Source organism: Pelodiscus sinensis, chromosome 2 (assembly GCF_049634645.1).
Source record: "Pelodiscus sinensis isolate JC-2024 chromosome 2, ASM4963464v1, whole genome shotgun sequence".
Taxonomy (NCBI): Eukaryota; Metazoa; Chordata; order Testudines; family Trionychidae; genus Pelodiscus; species Pelodiscus sinensis.
This window is the reverse complement of record NC_134712.1, coordinates 105683638-105699644: the sequence shown is the minus strand read 5'-3', so window position 1 is coordinate 105699644 and position 16007 is coordinate 105683638. Positions and strand designations below refer to the sequence as shown.

General features: G+C 40.9%; 1 protein-coding gene across 4 annotated transcripts in view; it reads left to right on the top strand.

The window, feature by feature from the left end:
* KDM1B (lysine demethylase 1B) overlaps positions 1-16007 on the top strand; it is a 39074-nt gene that overhangs the window by 502 nt on the left and 22565 nt on the right. For 2 of the 4 annotated variants that reach the window (XM_075921178.1, XM_075921176.1), the window contains exons 2-9: positions 461-525; positions 3424-3526; positions 4787-4911; positions 6063-6152; positions 7604-7715; positions 8614-8730; positions 10023-10061; positions 15406-15610. In XM_075921178.1, coding sequence (XP_075777293.1) covers positions 3437-3526; positions 4787-4911; positions 6063-6152; positions 7604-7715; positions 8614-8730; positions 10023-10061; positions 15406-15610 — 778 coding nt within the window. In that variant the 5' untranslated portion in view covers positions 461-525; positions 3424-3436. Of the gene's footprint in view, positions 1-3; positions 172-460; positions 624-3423; positions 3527-4786; positions 4912-6062; positions 6153-7603; positions 7716-8613; positions 8731-10022; positions 10062-15405; positions 15611-16007 lie in introns of those variants that run through there. The other 2 variants (XM_075921177.1, XM_075921179.1) reach the window with 2 other exon arrangements.

Here is a 16007-nt window from a genome sequence, read left to right as displayed (position 1 = left end):
GCCGCGCGCCGCCTGCCGCTGCTGCCTGCGGGCCCCGGGCCTGGCGCGCGGCGGCGGGGATGGTCTGACAGCGCCGCACAAAGCGCACCCAGCAGCCCCTGACGGGGTCTTTCGGGGGGATCCCCGAGGGGTCTTTTTCCTGCGGGAGGCTCCGCGCCCTTGGACTCGGGGGTGCGTGGGGATTTGGGGCTCCCTAGGGATTAGGTTTTTTTTTTTTGGGGGGGGGGTCTGTGGGATTTTTAACTGAGGGGAGGGATTAGGGGGAGTTGTGTGCATCGGGGAGTCGAGCGTCTTCCTACCTGGGAGGCCGTGGGGAGGCGTGTCTCTCTGGGGAGTGTCTGGGGGGAGCAGCGGCGCTAGGGGGTGGGCAGGTGTTGTGGGGGGGTTATCTCCAGAGCTCAGGCATCGTTTCCAGGGAGGGGCTATTGCTCGACCTTACCGTGGTTTCCCGTTATTGCAGCTTTAGTTGGAAGTGCTTTGGACGCGTTCGTTAAATATCCAGCTCTTGGGTGATTTGGATCCAAGGTGAGCAGAAACCAGCTCCTGCAGAGCATAGATAGATTTCTCTTCCTGCAAGTCCCACCTGCTGTGCTCCAGTAGCTTTAGGATTCTTTTTGAAGTCGGTGGGTTGACATAGTCTGTCAAATGCTTTGTTGATGTGTTTTAAACTTCATTTGGTTTTTTTTCTTTCAAAATAGATTTGAAAAATGTTTTTTTCTCAGTGGATACATTTAAATGTGCGCATATAGACAACATTTTTGATCATTTAAAATCCTATTTATCATATTAATGTCATGATCCCAGTGTCATTCAGATGCATTAGTTGTTATTATATGTTTAAACTCTAAAATATTTTCCCATATAGCAGTCTATAACATATTGTGTCATATTGTGACATTTTTAATGTATCATAAATGTCTCCTTTTCAAAATAGTGAGAGAAATGTAGCTGTGTTAGTCTGGTGTAGCTGAAACAAAAAAACAGGACTATATAGCATTTTAAAGACTAAAAAGATGGTTTATTAGGTGATGACCTTTTGTGGGTTAGACCCACTTAAATGGCTACTATAATGGTATTAAGATAAATATAATGTCTAGCATAGAATAACAAAATAATTTGCTACTGGAAAGGAAGTTTTTGGAGGGTGGTAGATTACCCCCCTGCCTGTTCAGGATCTGGTAATGTAGCTGAGGAAAAATGTGGACAAAGTTTACTCCTCACTTGAGGAATGTTGGCTTTAGGTTAATTTACCCATTCTCCACCCCTTTCACCACTGGATCCAGTAAGCAGAATGTGTAACCAGGTATGACAGTTCTTTTATATCTAAACCTATTGCTATTTTTCTTCTTGATACTTAGTATAAGTATGCCAGCCATTTTGTAACAATAACTGGAACAATTACCTTCTCTTTGTCTCTTCTGTCAGCAGTTGTCCTAGTGGTAACTGTTAAATACTCAATTCAAGTTAGGTTCACCAAACTCTATGTATATTGGTAATTTTTCTTCAGGAAAATATAGTTTATAAACAGGCATGTCTAGCCACGTAAAGCACAAGCTTCATTGCTAAAGAACTACTTTGTTACCAAGTAAAACTCTGCAAAGGATATACAAGTTACACCCACTTCTGAAAAGAGATTCCAGGAAAAAGAGAGAGAGGTGTGTGTACACCTAGGACAGCGGTTCTCAAACTTTTTGGGCTCCGGAGCCCTTTACATGCGTAAAAATTTATGCGGAGCCCCAGTGGTCCACTGATTGTATGTGTTGTACCTTTCAATGTTTCCAGTTTGTCAACCTTACGGAGCCCCTGGAGATGTCTCGCGGAGCCTTGGGGCTCCGCGGAGCACAATTTGAGAAACACTGGCCTAGGAAAAACACTGGAAAATACAGACTGTATTTTTCCATATATAAGTGAGATGTTACCCATTATGGTGTGGTGACATTGTTCTTCATTTAGTTCACTACAGAGCCCCACACTTTTAATTATCTTATTCTAATTGATTAGGTTAGATTACACTTCAAGGTATATAAAAGGAGGATAATATGTTGGTTTGTCCAAACTTCTTCTGTCCTTTTCCTTTACTTATTGTGTGATTTCTCACTCCCCCTTCCCCCCCCACCACCATAAGCACTTCAGTCTAATCTTTTCAGGTCCGGTTGAGGCAAGTTTGTTGGTTTAATTGATCAATTCAAGTCCACTCATTGTATGAACACCCATTATTGTCTAACTTAACTTCACTTTAATGCCTCCCCACAAGAAAATTGCTATGAGCATTTCAATGGCAATTGGCTTCTCATAATAAGATACAAATGATAGATGTAGAAATGGCAGTGATTGATAATTGGAAAGGCTCACAAGTATAGAAATTATGAACTGCATAAGGCTATAGTTGATAACTCAATAATGCAGAATGAATTCTCAGTTCAGTGGACTAATATAGGTAGCTTTTTATGGTATCACTTCTCCTTTGTGTCTTTTTCTTTTTTCAGTTCTTTTTCTATGTTCTCTTGTGCTTGTATTTCATTCCTAGGAGTAAAGAATGTACTTGGCTATAGCATATTTATTATGTTTTTATATACCAAGATCTGCCTGCACACCTTAGAACATATGCAATAAATGGTGGTTTCTTCTCCACTTCTAATCAAATATTTAATCACTGAGAATTTTAGTGAAGTCCCAAATTACTAAGACTTCATTATATTTATCATGTGTATTACAGTACATGCACTGTTCATTTTGAAGTACTATAACTGCATGTAATTACAACACAACTAAAATTGTCTAGACTCCAAATGAACAAGTACTTTCATAGGAAGGTATGCAAGTCTCAAAATACATTTAGTTTGTCCTTCACTTCACATTCAATAACAGATCAAATACATGATGTTAAAAGTTGCTATACAATCCAAATTCCTCAGCGTCTCCCTCCCCCAAATCAGTGGGTGTAGGAGCAATGTCACTGAGAATAACAGTATAAAGCTTGCATTATGAGCTTATGCTTATTCACTTTCTGAACTATAATTATCAGCTAAGTCTTCAGGTGGTGCAAATCTGCTTAAATCCATTGAAATCAATACAGCTATAGAAATGAAGGGCTGGAAAAGACCTCAACAGGTCATCTAGTCAGTCCCCCTGTGCTGAGGCAGATTAAGCAGTGCCTAAGTAAAACCATCCCTATGCCGTTTTACACTATTTGAGGATCTGATGTTACATGTTCACATTGAACTCAGTTTAAAATAAAGTTACTGTTCCTCTTTCCTGCCTACCTCCTTTTTCTTTTCTTTTTTTCATTAATGGGTACAAATGGACTTAGTTTAACTAACTAGCTTTTGCCAATGTAATAGTGCATGTTCATGTAATATCTAATTAGTCCTCTCAAACGAAACCGTTTTATAATATTAATGATGTTCTGACTTCTTTTTTCAGATCCTATAAGACAATGTCAACTGGAAGGGTACGGACCAAAAAAAAGTCATGCTCTTTGGACCAGTCTCCAGACAACCTTCCTTTGCGGAGTTCTGGGAGACAGGTATGCAAAGTTAAACATTATATATTTAGAGCCATGAGCATCCAGTATGTAAGGTGGGGGAAGGCTCTGCTTTTCCAAAACACCAGGCATAGCTGCGCCCACACTCCACCCCCAGAACATCTGCAGTAGGCATTCTGGGGCAGAGTGTTGCTGCCCTCAGCACCTGCCCTCCCTATGTTGTGGGGCTGGAGAGGCAGGACTGGACCAGGCCATGCGGCACGTCCTCCGGAGCTAGGAAGGCTGGGGCATGCTGCATAGCGTGCACCCTCCGACCTCCTCCAGAGTTAGGGAGGCTGGGGCCATGCAACACACCGTCTGCCTTCTTCCCTCCCCGGGGCTGGAGAGGCCACGCCATGTGGAGCACCAACAGAGGTGCATTTAGGCAAAGGCCTTGATGTTGCCATGGGCTCTACGGTGGTGCAAGGGAGGAAATAGATTGGAGAGGTCAGACCACTTGGTTTATCTGCTTGTAGTAAAACTTTTTGAATAATTAGTGGCTGTACTTTGAAAATAAAATCAATAGGTTTTGTGGGTACATCGATACAGAGCAGTTGGCAGGACTGAGCTCTAGCTAGAGAGTTTCCCAACCTATGGGTCAGGACCCAAATATGGGTCGCAATTACATTTCAAAAGGGTCGCCAAGTGTCTCCCCAGGTGGCTCTGTCTCCCCTTGTTTTTGAATTGCCTTGGGTCACCAAGTCTTCCTGAATTGTCAAAATAGGTCCCCATCTGGAAAAGTTTGGAAACAGCTGTAAAATGCCCAGAGTGATCAGGTTGATGGTTCTGTATTGGACTTTGGTTACTTTAAAAATTAACTTTTATATTTTAGGAGCAGATGACAATATCTTTATCGATGTGGGTTAATATTGATTGACTTTGTGCAATAAAAACATTGTAATGAGAGATTGGTATGATGGTGCTAGAAACATTGGAATCCAAAGGCCCGTAAATATTAATTGAAATTGAAGCTGGAAAGCTGTCAGAAGACTAAATCAAGAAGCCTTTAGCTGAAATGTACGTTGCCAAAATTGTTGACTCTTTAAAACTGACCTTCCTTGACAGTCATCAAATTGTCCCACACAATAGTTATTTTTATTATGGATTCCAAACATCTGATTTATATTATTTTAACCTGTCCTTGCTGTGATCTGAATTACGAAATAAAGTAATCTTTGAATGTTGCATTGTAGAAAATTGAGCATCGTTGTCATTTCTAGTCACAGATACTCTGAGAATTCAATTATGACTGTTCTTTATCAGGTGAAGAAGAAGGCGGCTGAAGCAGCAGAGGATGATGATGAGGCATCAGAGAAGAAATATAGAAAATGTGAAAAAGCTGGATGCACTGCAACTTGTCCTGTTTGCTTTGCAAGTGCTGCTGAAAGGTTTGTCTTTCTGTACTTACATAACTATGTTTTTGACAAAATCTCTTAAATCTATGGACAAAAGATGTAATGCTGGTTGTAGACTTGAAGTACCAGAGAATCATCACAAACAGCCTCTCTTGTGGATTACTTTTTGCCATTTTGAATGAACATTTCTCAAGGATAAGGATTATTAATGCAATATGTCTGCTGTTTTCTGGAACAGATTTTGTTTCTGTGAAATTAAGGGCCTGTTTATGAAACATACACAGAAGAGCTTCCCTATAAAACATAAAATGAAGCCATCATATACTATGCTATATTTCTTCTGAGTAGTTACAGCATTCTGAAATCTGTCATTAATGTGCTAAATCTGCAGATTGGCTCTGAATGTTGCAAAACTATTTTAATTATAACATCCTGTTTTCACTCAAGACTAACTTCATGTTTAACTTTTATTTAAGGACTTTTTAAAAAAATGAATATCCTTCATTTAGAGGTATTTGGAAGTAAGGCATTACCATATAGGCCAGGCTTATAATAAGCAGCATGCTATTCTAAATATATACCCCTCCCAGTCTAATGATGTGCTATTAATTTAACTGCATTACACAATTATTTTAAGCTATGTCCAAGTTTTAAATTGAACCTTTTTAATTTTGAAAGGCAATGTCTGCATTATAAAATTTGTGACAGGAAAGCTGGAAGTTTTGGCAATTTAATATATGACATATAGGACTTTTGTTAACCAGGAAACCATAAGAAATTATTTTAAATGTTAATATTCAGGAAGCAATTTGGACATTTTAATCATTTTAAAGTCTTATTTTGATGGTGCTATTATTTAAAAATACTTTCATATGATCACTTATGGAAATTAAATCATCTCATGGCTAGCCATTTCAGACACCATTGTGCTCTGCCACCATATAATTTTAATTTTAGAGGAATATTTAATTGACTTTATTGGGTTTTTTGCTTGAATAAGGAGTGCAGTATTGTCTTTTGTCAAAGCACTGTATAAACATAAAAAGAAACAGAAGAGAATCCTGTTTTTTTTTCTGCCATGCCCTGGCCTTAAAATTTCTTTAAATTTTAAAATGAATCCGGGTCCAATGGATTTTTTTTTTTAAAGTATCATAATGCAATCTACATGTTTTCTTGTGTTCTAGGTGTGCTAAAAATGGCTACACATCTAGATGGTATCATCTCTCATGTGGGGAACATTTCTGCAATGAGTGTTTTGATCACTATTATCGAAGGTATATTTATTGAGACCATGTCTCGTTTGAAATCCTGGAGAGATTGACTGGCTATTAAAAATGTGCATTCTCATTGACTGAAACAAATATTTGAAACTTTCTCCTTACTACTGACCTTATTTTGAAGTGAGACTTAGAGACTGTTAGGTGTAAGTTGTATATGCTGAAACTGGTGTGTGGGCCATCCATCAACCAAAAAGTGAGCTGTATTTCAGTTCTTGTGTGACTTTAAAAAAAAATAGTGTTCAGTGAGTTTTTTTTTTTTAAAGAGTATAAATAAACAGAATAAAACCAGCAAGTAATGAGTTGCAAAGCTGTTCTTTTGGAAAGCATCTCAAAAGCCTCCTTATTTTTAAAGATTATACTGTCAAATTGTAAATGGTAAGCAAGCGTGGAAGCAGGGTTGGAAACACGTTTGTGGGGGCCCTGGGCAAAGCGGGTGGAGGGGTCTTGGGCAGAAGAGGTGGGACTGGAAGGCTAGCCTCTCCCAGCCAGCCCTTCAGTGCCACCTGCAGGGTTCCTCAGCACTTTAAAGGGTTCCAGCTGCTGTTGTTGCCGCGGTAGCACCAGGCCCAGGGGCAGTTGCCCTCTTACACTCTCTCCACTCCCCAGCTGCAGCTCTGCTCAGAAGAATTAGGGTTTTTTTTTACCAGTAAATGTTAGCAAATGTCAATTTCACCACACACGCAAATTATTGAAAAACAGTTTCCATAAATTATAATACAAATGTACAGATAGGCAAAGTAAAACACATACTGCTTGAGAACATATTAGAGTTTGATTTAAGGATATTTACTTTGAACATTTTGATATGAGTTGTTAAAATACAAATTGTCAATTGCTATAAAGCTTTACTGTTTTGAATCTCACTGTTCCACTGGCATGAATTAATGCCTGACCCTTCTATATTTTCCCACAACTGTGAAATAAACCAATGAAAATAAAACAAATACTTAATAAAAATTTATATTGTCTGTCAAAATTACAAAAAAAAAAAGGCTTGAATTCTGCTAAAGCTAATTATAAACAAGCACAATTTTAAGTAACTGTAGTTGGAATAAATCTAGATGAGGGTGGTAGGAATTTAGTTTTACAAGGTGCTTTCAGGTTCCAAGTATCCCACATCAATGAGTGAATTTGACACTAGAAGTTTACTGACTAGAAAGACCAGAATGGCATTTTTGTGCTGAGCTGTAGCTCATCTTGACCTTGTGTATTAGGCCCTGGATTTATTATTGAAAGGAAATGTAGGCCTAGATAGTCCCTGACTGCTGTCACATTTATTTCTTAAAAAGGGGACTATTCTCAGCCTTATGTGTGTGTGTGTGTGTGTGTGTCTGTTTGTGTCTCTTACTCTTCTAAAAATGATTTTTTAAAAATAAGTGTTCTTTAAGTAGACTGGACCAGTCCACTTGCTAACTGTTTGCCATTTACTTTAACTTTCCTCTTAGTCATAAAGATGGCTATGAGAAATACACTGCTTGGAAAAGGATTTGGACCAGTAATGGTAAAAGCGAGCCCAGTCCTAAAGCTTTCATGGCTGATCAACAGCTTCCTTACTGGGTAAGGAATACAGTGCTTTGTGTTATGATCTCTCTGTGTGTGTTGAGGAGTTTCTAGTGTTTGAAGATCAAGTAGCAGGTTCAGCTCTAGGAAAACTTCTGGTATTAGAAAGGTGGGGTAAGACAGACTCCCCATAATAATCCTTATCAATTCCTCTACTATCAGAAAACTTTCCCAATCCTTGGCTAAGCCCTCTCTGTGCAATATTCAGTTCCTATGTCTAATTACTGAGGCAGCAGGAAGAATTTAGGATGAAGTTCAAATGGAAGCAGATGTGAGGAGTGGGCAGGTTGTGATGGGAAAGAGGATGGTAGCAATAGGGAAAATAGAGAGTGAAAAAAACAGCCATAATGGCGTGGTAGGTGAGTAAAATGAATGGGAAGGGAGTATACCTTCCACTAGTTGAGGATGGAATGGGAGAGCTCAGGCAGCAATGGTTAATATAGGTTTAATCCTGCAATATACTGTTGTGCCTTTGCTTCAACACTGTGTATCTTCAAACCCTAATGAAAAAGTGGGAATTGTGTGTTCAATACAGTCCTGTGAGTGAAATTCACCCTCCTAGAGGACCAGCAGAAAGAATATGAACAGTTTGTCTTATTTACACTTTGGAGGCTTAAGCAACTTATAGGCCTCTTCACTGCATAAGCCCATAGAGAGTTAGCAGGCTTAAACTGTGTATAATCCTTGTGCTGGTGGTCTGCATGAGGGTAAATTGCACCTTATGTGAATGTATATAACAACTCTTTTGCATCTTCCTTATTTCTTACCCATTAGTTATGATCACAAAGTAGGTTTTCTAACTATCCTATTCTTTTGCTGTTGTTTGTTGCATCATGAACTTGATCTATAATCAGAGTCAACTGCAAGTTAAAACATGTTTGGTTTTTACTTTTAGGTGCAGTGCACAAAACCAGAGTGTGGGAAATGGCGTCAGCTGACAAAGGAAATCCAGCTTACCTCACAAATTGCAAAAACATACCGATGTGGTATGAAACTGAACAATTCTGCTAAGGTAATAGCAACACTGCTTGCCCTTACTTAACCGTAGTTAAGGTGGTTTTGTTACTATAGTCATTAACTTTTGCTTATTTTTTCTTTTAACATTTATGTTTGTTAGAATGATGAGTTGATTATCTTAGGAGCTGTATAGTTTGTATTCTACAGCAATTTAAGGGTTTTCCTCAGGAAAAGTGATGAAACTGCAATATCCAAAACATCATTTGTAGAAATACTCATGCAATTAATTGTAAAATCATGTTTCAAAAAGCATATTAAAAAATCTCCACAAAAGTTGTTGCTTCCAAAATGTGTGACTATCTAATATCCTTTTTTCAGTTTGACCTTTTTTTTTGCTACTAGTCAAAACATCTGAAATGTCCAATAACTCTTTTTAGTTTTTTAATGTGCACCTGTCCTCCTTCACATCTGAAATGAAAATATTCAGATTTAATAGGAGGAAAGTAAGATATGACATTTAGGAGTTCACTAGCAATACTAGAGTTATGGTTGAGGAAGGACTTTTGTCATAAGTCTGCTTTCAATCATTTAAGGTGAAATTCTAGTGTTATTGATGTCCGTAGGCACAGGAGTTTATCCTTTAATTCTCTGATAAAGAGAATTTTCCTGTGGTTTTTCAGCCTAGAGTGGAATCTTCCTAGAACATCTGGGTGGACTTTTTTTTGTTTGTTTTTTGTGTGTGCATTTGTATTTGTATTTGTGTGTGTGTGATTTTTAACATGAAACACTTTTTTTTCACCTGCTCAGACCACTTTTAGATAGTTTAGTAGCAATTTCAGAGCTATCAAACTTGTTTTTGACATAGTTCTCACTGAGGACAAGTGGTGTTAGCGTGTATTTGAAAGTAGGATATTGTGTACGCACAGGAAGTGATTTTTATCAAATGTTTATATAATCCTGCAGATACATGCATATGTGAAGGGGGACAGCTGTCTGGATTACAGCACACTGAAATGCAATGTTAGCTGAAACTCCTCTCAGTTTCCACCTAACCCCACTACTTATATGCTAATGTGGGATAATTAGATTGCCAAGTACATTCAGTTCCTTCAGCCAAGAACTTTATCTGTGGTGATTGTCTTTTTAGTATTTTTAATATAATGTATTGTAAAAAGTTACTCATCTATTTCTTCTTGGTAATTATCTGTGCTATGAAACATTAAAATAGAGCACTCTTTTTAAAATATATTTTTAAGTCAAAAGGAGTTATACGGGAGTCTGCTTCTTTTATTTAATATACTTGTGTGGCTGTAGATTGGTTCTGATGTAGTTACATTTCTCATTCAGATTGAGGGCTCAGACCAGTGTTCCATGCCTGAAGATCTGGTGAGTTGCCTGTACATGACTGTTCATTAATCAGCCTAGCCTCCTATTTCGTAAATTGTCTTCATGAATATGTGAAAATCTAAACTGTAATGTTTCACAATAAATACAAAGGTGTGACTGTTTTGAAGTGTGGCATAATATATTGGGATGCCATCAGACTGCATTACAGTTTCTCTGCACAACATTATGTGCAATAAACCAAAGAGCACAGGTGAAATATGCCACATAATTTGTTCAGGTGAATTCTTGCAAATACTTGGGGGAGCTTGCCTATATATTTAAGCTTTTTGATGTGTGTTTGTTTTACATTGTAGCTATAGATCTGCAAGTCAAGGTTCTTTCTCACAGAGAGGAAGGGATGTAAATGAAATGGATAGGTTTTATGTATTATGAACTAGGGACAATTAAAAATGCCTAGAATGCATGAGTTAAAGAAGTATGTCTCATTTTTTTTAGTTTGCTGAATGGATGCTGAGTTTGTAACTCTTGCCAGTTTCATTTCTGCTGCATGTGGCAGCAGGTCAAGCTTTCTAAGGCTTTGTTTACACTGGCAAGTTTTGTTGAGGAAAAGCGCCTTTTGTAGACAAAACTGCATGGGTGTTCGCACTGCAACATGACTTTTGTCATGAAAAACAGCCATTTTTTATGACACAAAACTTCTATTCCATAAGGGGCTTTTTTCTTTTCCCCTCCCTGTGTTATCAACAGACACACAGTGTTGATCCCTCAAAGCATTTTGCTGCTGATTCTGGCCTCCAGAAAGTGGACCACAATTCCCAAACAGCTGCTTTGGTCAGAAGTTTGAACTCTGCTGCCCTGCAGCCACATGACCAGCTACCCACCCTGTCCCCTTATAAGCCCCTTACAATTTAAATCCCATTTCTGGCTGCCTGAGCACATGGACATCTCTGCCCCACATGTGATGGCTCAGTGTGCAGTGGTCTCTTGGCATCTTTTCAAGTGCCCATGTGTGGCCATTGCACCAAACACTTCCCCTGCTTGTCCGCTACAGAGTGTTGGATCTGACCAGTGTATGGGGAGAGTAGACTGGTCAGTCCCAGCTGTGAGTGACCTGTAGGAACTGAGACATTTCTTGATCCTTGTGTGAAAAGAGGTAAAAGCGGGACACACTGCAGTGCAGATCGAAGATTAAAGAGCCTATCATTAGGCCCAATGAAGCGAACCAACACTCTGGTGCCTTACTGAAGACCTGCTGTTTCTATAAAGAGCTGGACGCTGTCCTCTACTGTGACCCTACCTTCCCGTGGATACTTCAGAGGGAACAGATGCAGCATACAGAGGATCTAATTCAGAGGATGAAACTGTAGATGAGGAGGATGAAGTAGACAAGCACCAGGGGTGCCAAGTGTGTCCAGCAGCCAGGAACTGTTCTCCTGTACTGATGGATTGCAGGTCTCAGGGCATGGAAAAGTGGGAGGCTGGCTGTGTTTCTGTGAGCTGTGCAGATCCCTGTGTGGTCAATATGGACAACCAGCATGTTGATGCTCACTGTGATCTCAATGGAATCCTGCGGAGACAGGCTATTGAAATTTGGAGATGTCCTTGTCAATTTTCTGCCGCAGAGTCTGTTGCAGTGCAGCTTTGTCCCCTCACTCGTTGCAGGACACTGCTCTGTACCATTCATCAATCACTTATGGAGGAACCAAAGCCGAACATAGGTGGGCTGCATATGGAGCAAGGTGAAAGCCACAAGCCTGGGGAAGTTGTGCCCTGGTTTCCTTGCTTCAGCTGAGCAGGCAGATGTTTGCCAGGTTTTAACCACCTATGGAGAAGTGCGGCCTAAGCAGTACTATGTTTCTGCGAAAGGGAATTTTCTTTTGTCTGTATGAGCTAGGGATGTTAAGTCGATTTTTTTCCCCCCTTTTCCCCTTCCCCACTGCTTCTGACAGATACTTCAAAGGGGCAGTGCCACACAGCTGAGCTCAGGATCAGCTGGGGACTCCCCGGCTGATCCCAGGCTCCAACGCGGCATTTCCGTGGAAGCCAGGATCAGCTCCGTGTGGCATTTCAAATTGGCAGCGCGGCATGGAGCCTGGGGTTGGTGAGGGATTCTTGTACATTTCAAAGCAGGCATGCCCTCCTGCAGCCTGGAGTCAGTGGGACTTCCTGCTGTCCCTGGGCTGTACGCAGAGTTCCTCATTCCTCCTTTGAAATGTACAAGAGCCCCAGTGGGGGCCATTGTACATTTCAAAGAAGGAATGCAGAAGTGCCAATCAACTAGCAGAGTAGTCGATGGAAATTCCATCAAGTACTCGACTAGTAAAATAACCGATAGTTAACATCCTTAGTATGCACGGCTGCCAGCTGCCCCCACCCTTCACTTACAATTATTGTGGTGGTTGTCAAGATGCATTCCTTGTCGGGGGGAAAGTAAGCAGAAATGTTGGAAAACAGGTTTGTAAGTGAATTGTTACAATGTAGGATTCAATGTTAACATAGTCCTTTTTGTGCGTTGTGCTGAACAGTAGAGATCTCGACAGCTCTGCTCCATAGTACATTGGAGAGGTAGCAACAGATAAGGAAGAAATCCTAGAAAAAATAGGGAGGATTTGGTTCACAAAATGCTAAATCAATCAATGAGTGAGTGCAGACGTTGGCAACAATGCTTGGAAAAGGAATTAAAGGACAACCAGGCCTTCTCTGGGCAGGCCATAGAGCGCACGGTCAGGGTGAAGGAGAAATGGACTGAGATCCTCAATTGTTGAGTGAAGCAGCAGAGTGTGCCAACACTGGTTCATCCACCTCTACAGCAGCTTCAAAATTCTGCATCCAGCAACCTCCTTTTTATACCCTCCATGTTCATTTTCAGTCTAGGGGTCTTCATTTTCCCATGCACTCCACTGTTGTCCTCACTTTGATCGATACCTGGGCGTACACACATTTCTGAGTTGTAATCCTTCGCTAGCACCTGCCTGCCCAGCTCTCAGGGGTGCTTTATTGCATGTCAGTGCACTGTTTTCTGATGATAAAAGCCACACTTTTATAATTTTCTATGCTTTTATTTACTTTTTAAGAAACGTAGGGTAAATACTGGAAGAACGTCTTCCAAAAAAACCCTGAGGCAGTATGCAAATGCGCAGCGCTATTTGCATCCTTCTCCCGAACTAAAACTTGTGTGTAGAAATATCCCAACAGTAAATCTCAGGTCAGGCTTGAAAATCATGTTTCTGGCTATGAGTTGCATTGCAGGGGTACAGTGTGGAAGCAACTGTAACAGAGGCTTATTTCAGTGCCCCTCCTTTTCAAAGTGCACCCTCAAAGCCTCCTGTTGTTGACAGCAGCCCTTTGAACTGTCTGCTCAAACTTTGCAGTGACCTGCTATGCTTCCATGCTCCATCCCCAAGTAACTAGTTCCCTCTTATTTTCACACAAATTATGCAAAGTGCAACAAGCTGCGAAAACCGTGGGACTATTGTCTTTGGTGTGGTCTAGCCTGCCTTCTGGATCCCTGCCTCATCTCGCCTTCGATCTCCCAAAGGTGCAGTCAACCACCACGCGGCACCTGCTCAGCCTGTAGCTAAAATGCTCCTACCTGCTGTCTAGGTGCCTCGTGTACAGTTTCATGAGTCAGGCCTTCAGTGGATAAGCCAGGTCTCCCAGGGTGTCTAGACTATACCTCTCTGTTGACAGAGAGATGTAGATTAGGCACATCGAAATTTCTAATGAAGCAGGGATTTAAACATCCCGCACTTCATTAACATAAACATGGCTGCCACTTTTTTCGAAACAGAGCTTTTTCGAAAAAATAAAAATGGCAGTTTAGACACAGCTCGGTCGAAAAATAAAGCCTTTTTCGAAAGATCCTGTAAACCACATTTTATGAGGGATAAGAGATCTTTTGAAAAAGCATTTATTTTTCGACAGATCCGCGTCTAGACTACCGTTTTTCCGAAAAAGCTCCATTTATAAAAAAGTGGCAGCCATGTTTATGCTAATGAAGTGCAGGATATTTAAATCCCCCCTTCGTTAATAATTTCAATGTGCCTAATCTACATCTCTGTGTTGACAGAGGGGTGTAGTCTAGATACACCCCCTAGGATATGGGCAATTCCATATCCCCTACTGCAATCTTGTAGTCAAGAAAGTACCTAAGTCCCTGCCTGCAGCTTTCTGTACAGGCTAGAAAGATGGGTGTGCTCAGCACTTTTTCCAGAGCCCCCCATGCTGATGTCTGTGAAACATGCACAATGATCCACAAGCACCTGCTGCACCATTGAGAAATATCCCTTCCTATTAATGTACTCGGTGGCAAGGTCAGCTGGCGGTAAAATTAGAGTGTGTGTGCATGTATGGCCTTCACCCCACAGCTGGGAACTCCCATATCCACGAAGCCAGCTGCTATGTCATGCACTTTTTCCCAGAGTCCTGGTCCTCCATAGCAGAACATGATTTATTGCCCTGCACATTTGCAGCAGTACTGATTTGCAACTGACTGGTAGCAATTGGGAGTTGCCACATGGCGACTGCCACACTCTTCTCAACTGAGAGAGCAGCTCTCATTCTGATGTCCTGACACTGCAGTTCGGGGACCAACTCAGCACACAGCTCCAAGAAAGTTGCTTTATGCATCCTAAAGTTCAGTAGTAGCCCTTCAGTAGTAGTACATGACAGTGTGATCCCACCAATTAGTGCTGATTTCCCTTGTCCAAAAGCACCAATCTATCCTGGACAGCCGCTGCCATATCACACTGTTAAGCTCCTCTGAGTCGTCTTCTGTCAGCAACTTCAAGATGATCTCTGCTGCTATGCACAAGGTCCTCATGACAATTAGAAGTGTGGGATCCATTCTTTCTTGCTGCAGATGCAAACATGCACAGTGGAGAATGGCAATTGGAGAAACAACGCAAAAGGATGTTGGAAGCCCCTGAGCAAATTGGTGTCTGATGGGACATTGTGTGGTCCCAAGATGTTCCGCGCTATGTTCTGCAGTCCCACAACACCTACCGACGGTTAGTGTCACCGGGCACTGTGAGATACATACCCACAGTGTATTGCTGTCGATGGGGGAGCTAAATATATGGACACAATCTGTCAACAAAGGGAGCAAATGTAAACACACAGACACAACTCTCTTTGGCAACTTCTGAGTCTTGACATTAATTTCCTTGACAAAACCTGGTAGTGTAGACATATCCTAAGTCAGGGAGAGAAATGGGGGGGGGGGGGGGGGGGGAAACGTGTGTGTGATTTTAAACTACTATTTATGAGGTTGGTGCTTTTAGTGCTGGCAGGTCTGAGTTATGAGGGGTAAAATGGAAAAACCAAATCAGATGTGTTCAGAGTACTGATGCTTGTTCTCTTCTGCCATCTTTCTTCCATCCAGAGAGTTGCTGAAGTTTCAGACCTTTGGTGGTACTCCATGCTCATCCTCCCTCCTTTGCTCAAAGACAGTGTGGCAGCTCCTCTTCTGTCTGCTTACTATCCAGACTGCGTAGGGATGAGTCCCTCCTGCACCAGCACTAACCGATTACTTGGTGAATCTAATGCTGTGAAGTTAGAGCATATAAAGAGTGCACCTAGTGTGGCTGGTAAGGGGTGTTAGAGCTTCTGTTTCCATGATATAGCTCTGCAAAGATTTGTGTCCTTTTCTTGAATGTTGCATGTTCGGTTACTTGAATTGAATAACTGTACTGCACATTGGGATGAAGGATGGTCTTGAGGTTAATGCAGTGTGATGATGAGACAGGAAATATGGGTTCTTTTCTAAACTGGATATAAATTTTTCCATGCAATCTTTGCAAATCACTTTATTTCTCTATAAGGTTAGAGACTTTGCAGCACTTCTGTGAGGCTTACTTACATTATTACTGTTTATAAAGTATTTTGAGCTTCTTGTTTAGAGAGAGAGAAGAATTATGTGAATGTCAGACTAGAATATCTAATGGCCTGGATTCCTTTTACTGCATCCATTTGTCCCACGTGGGT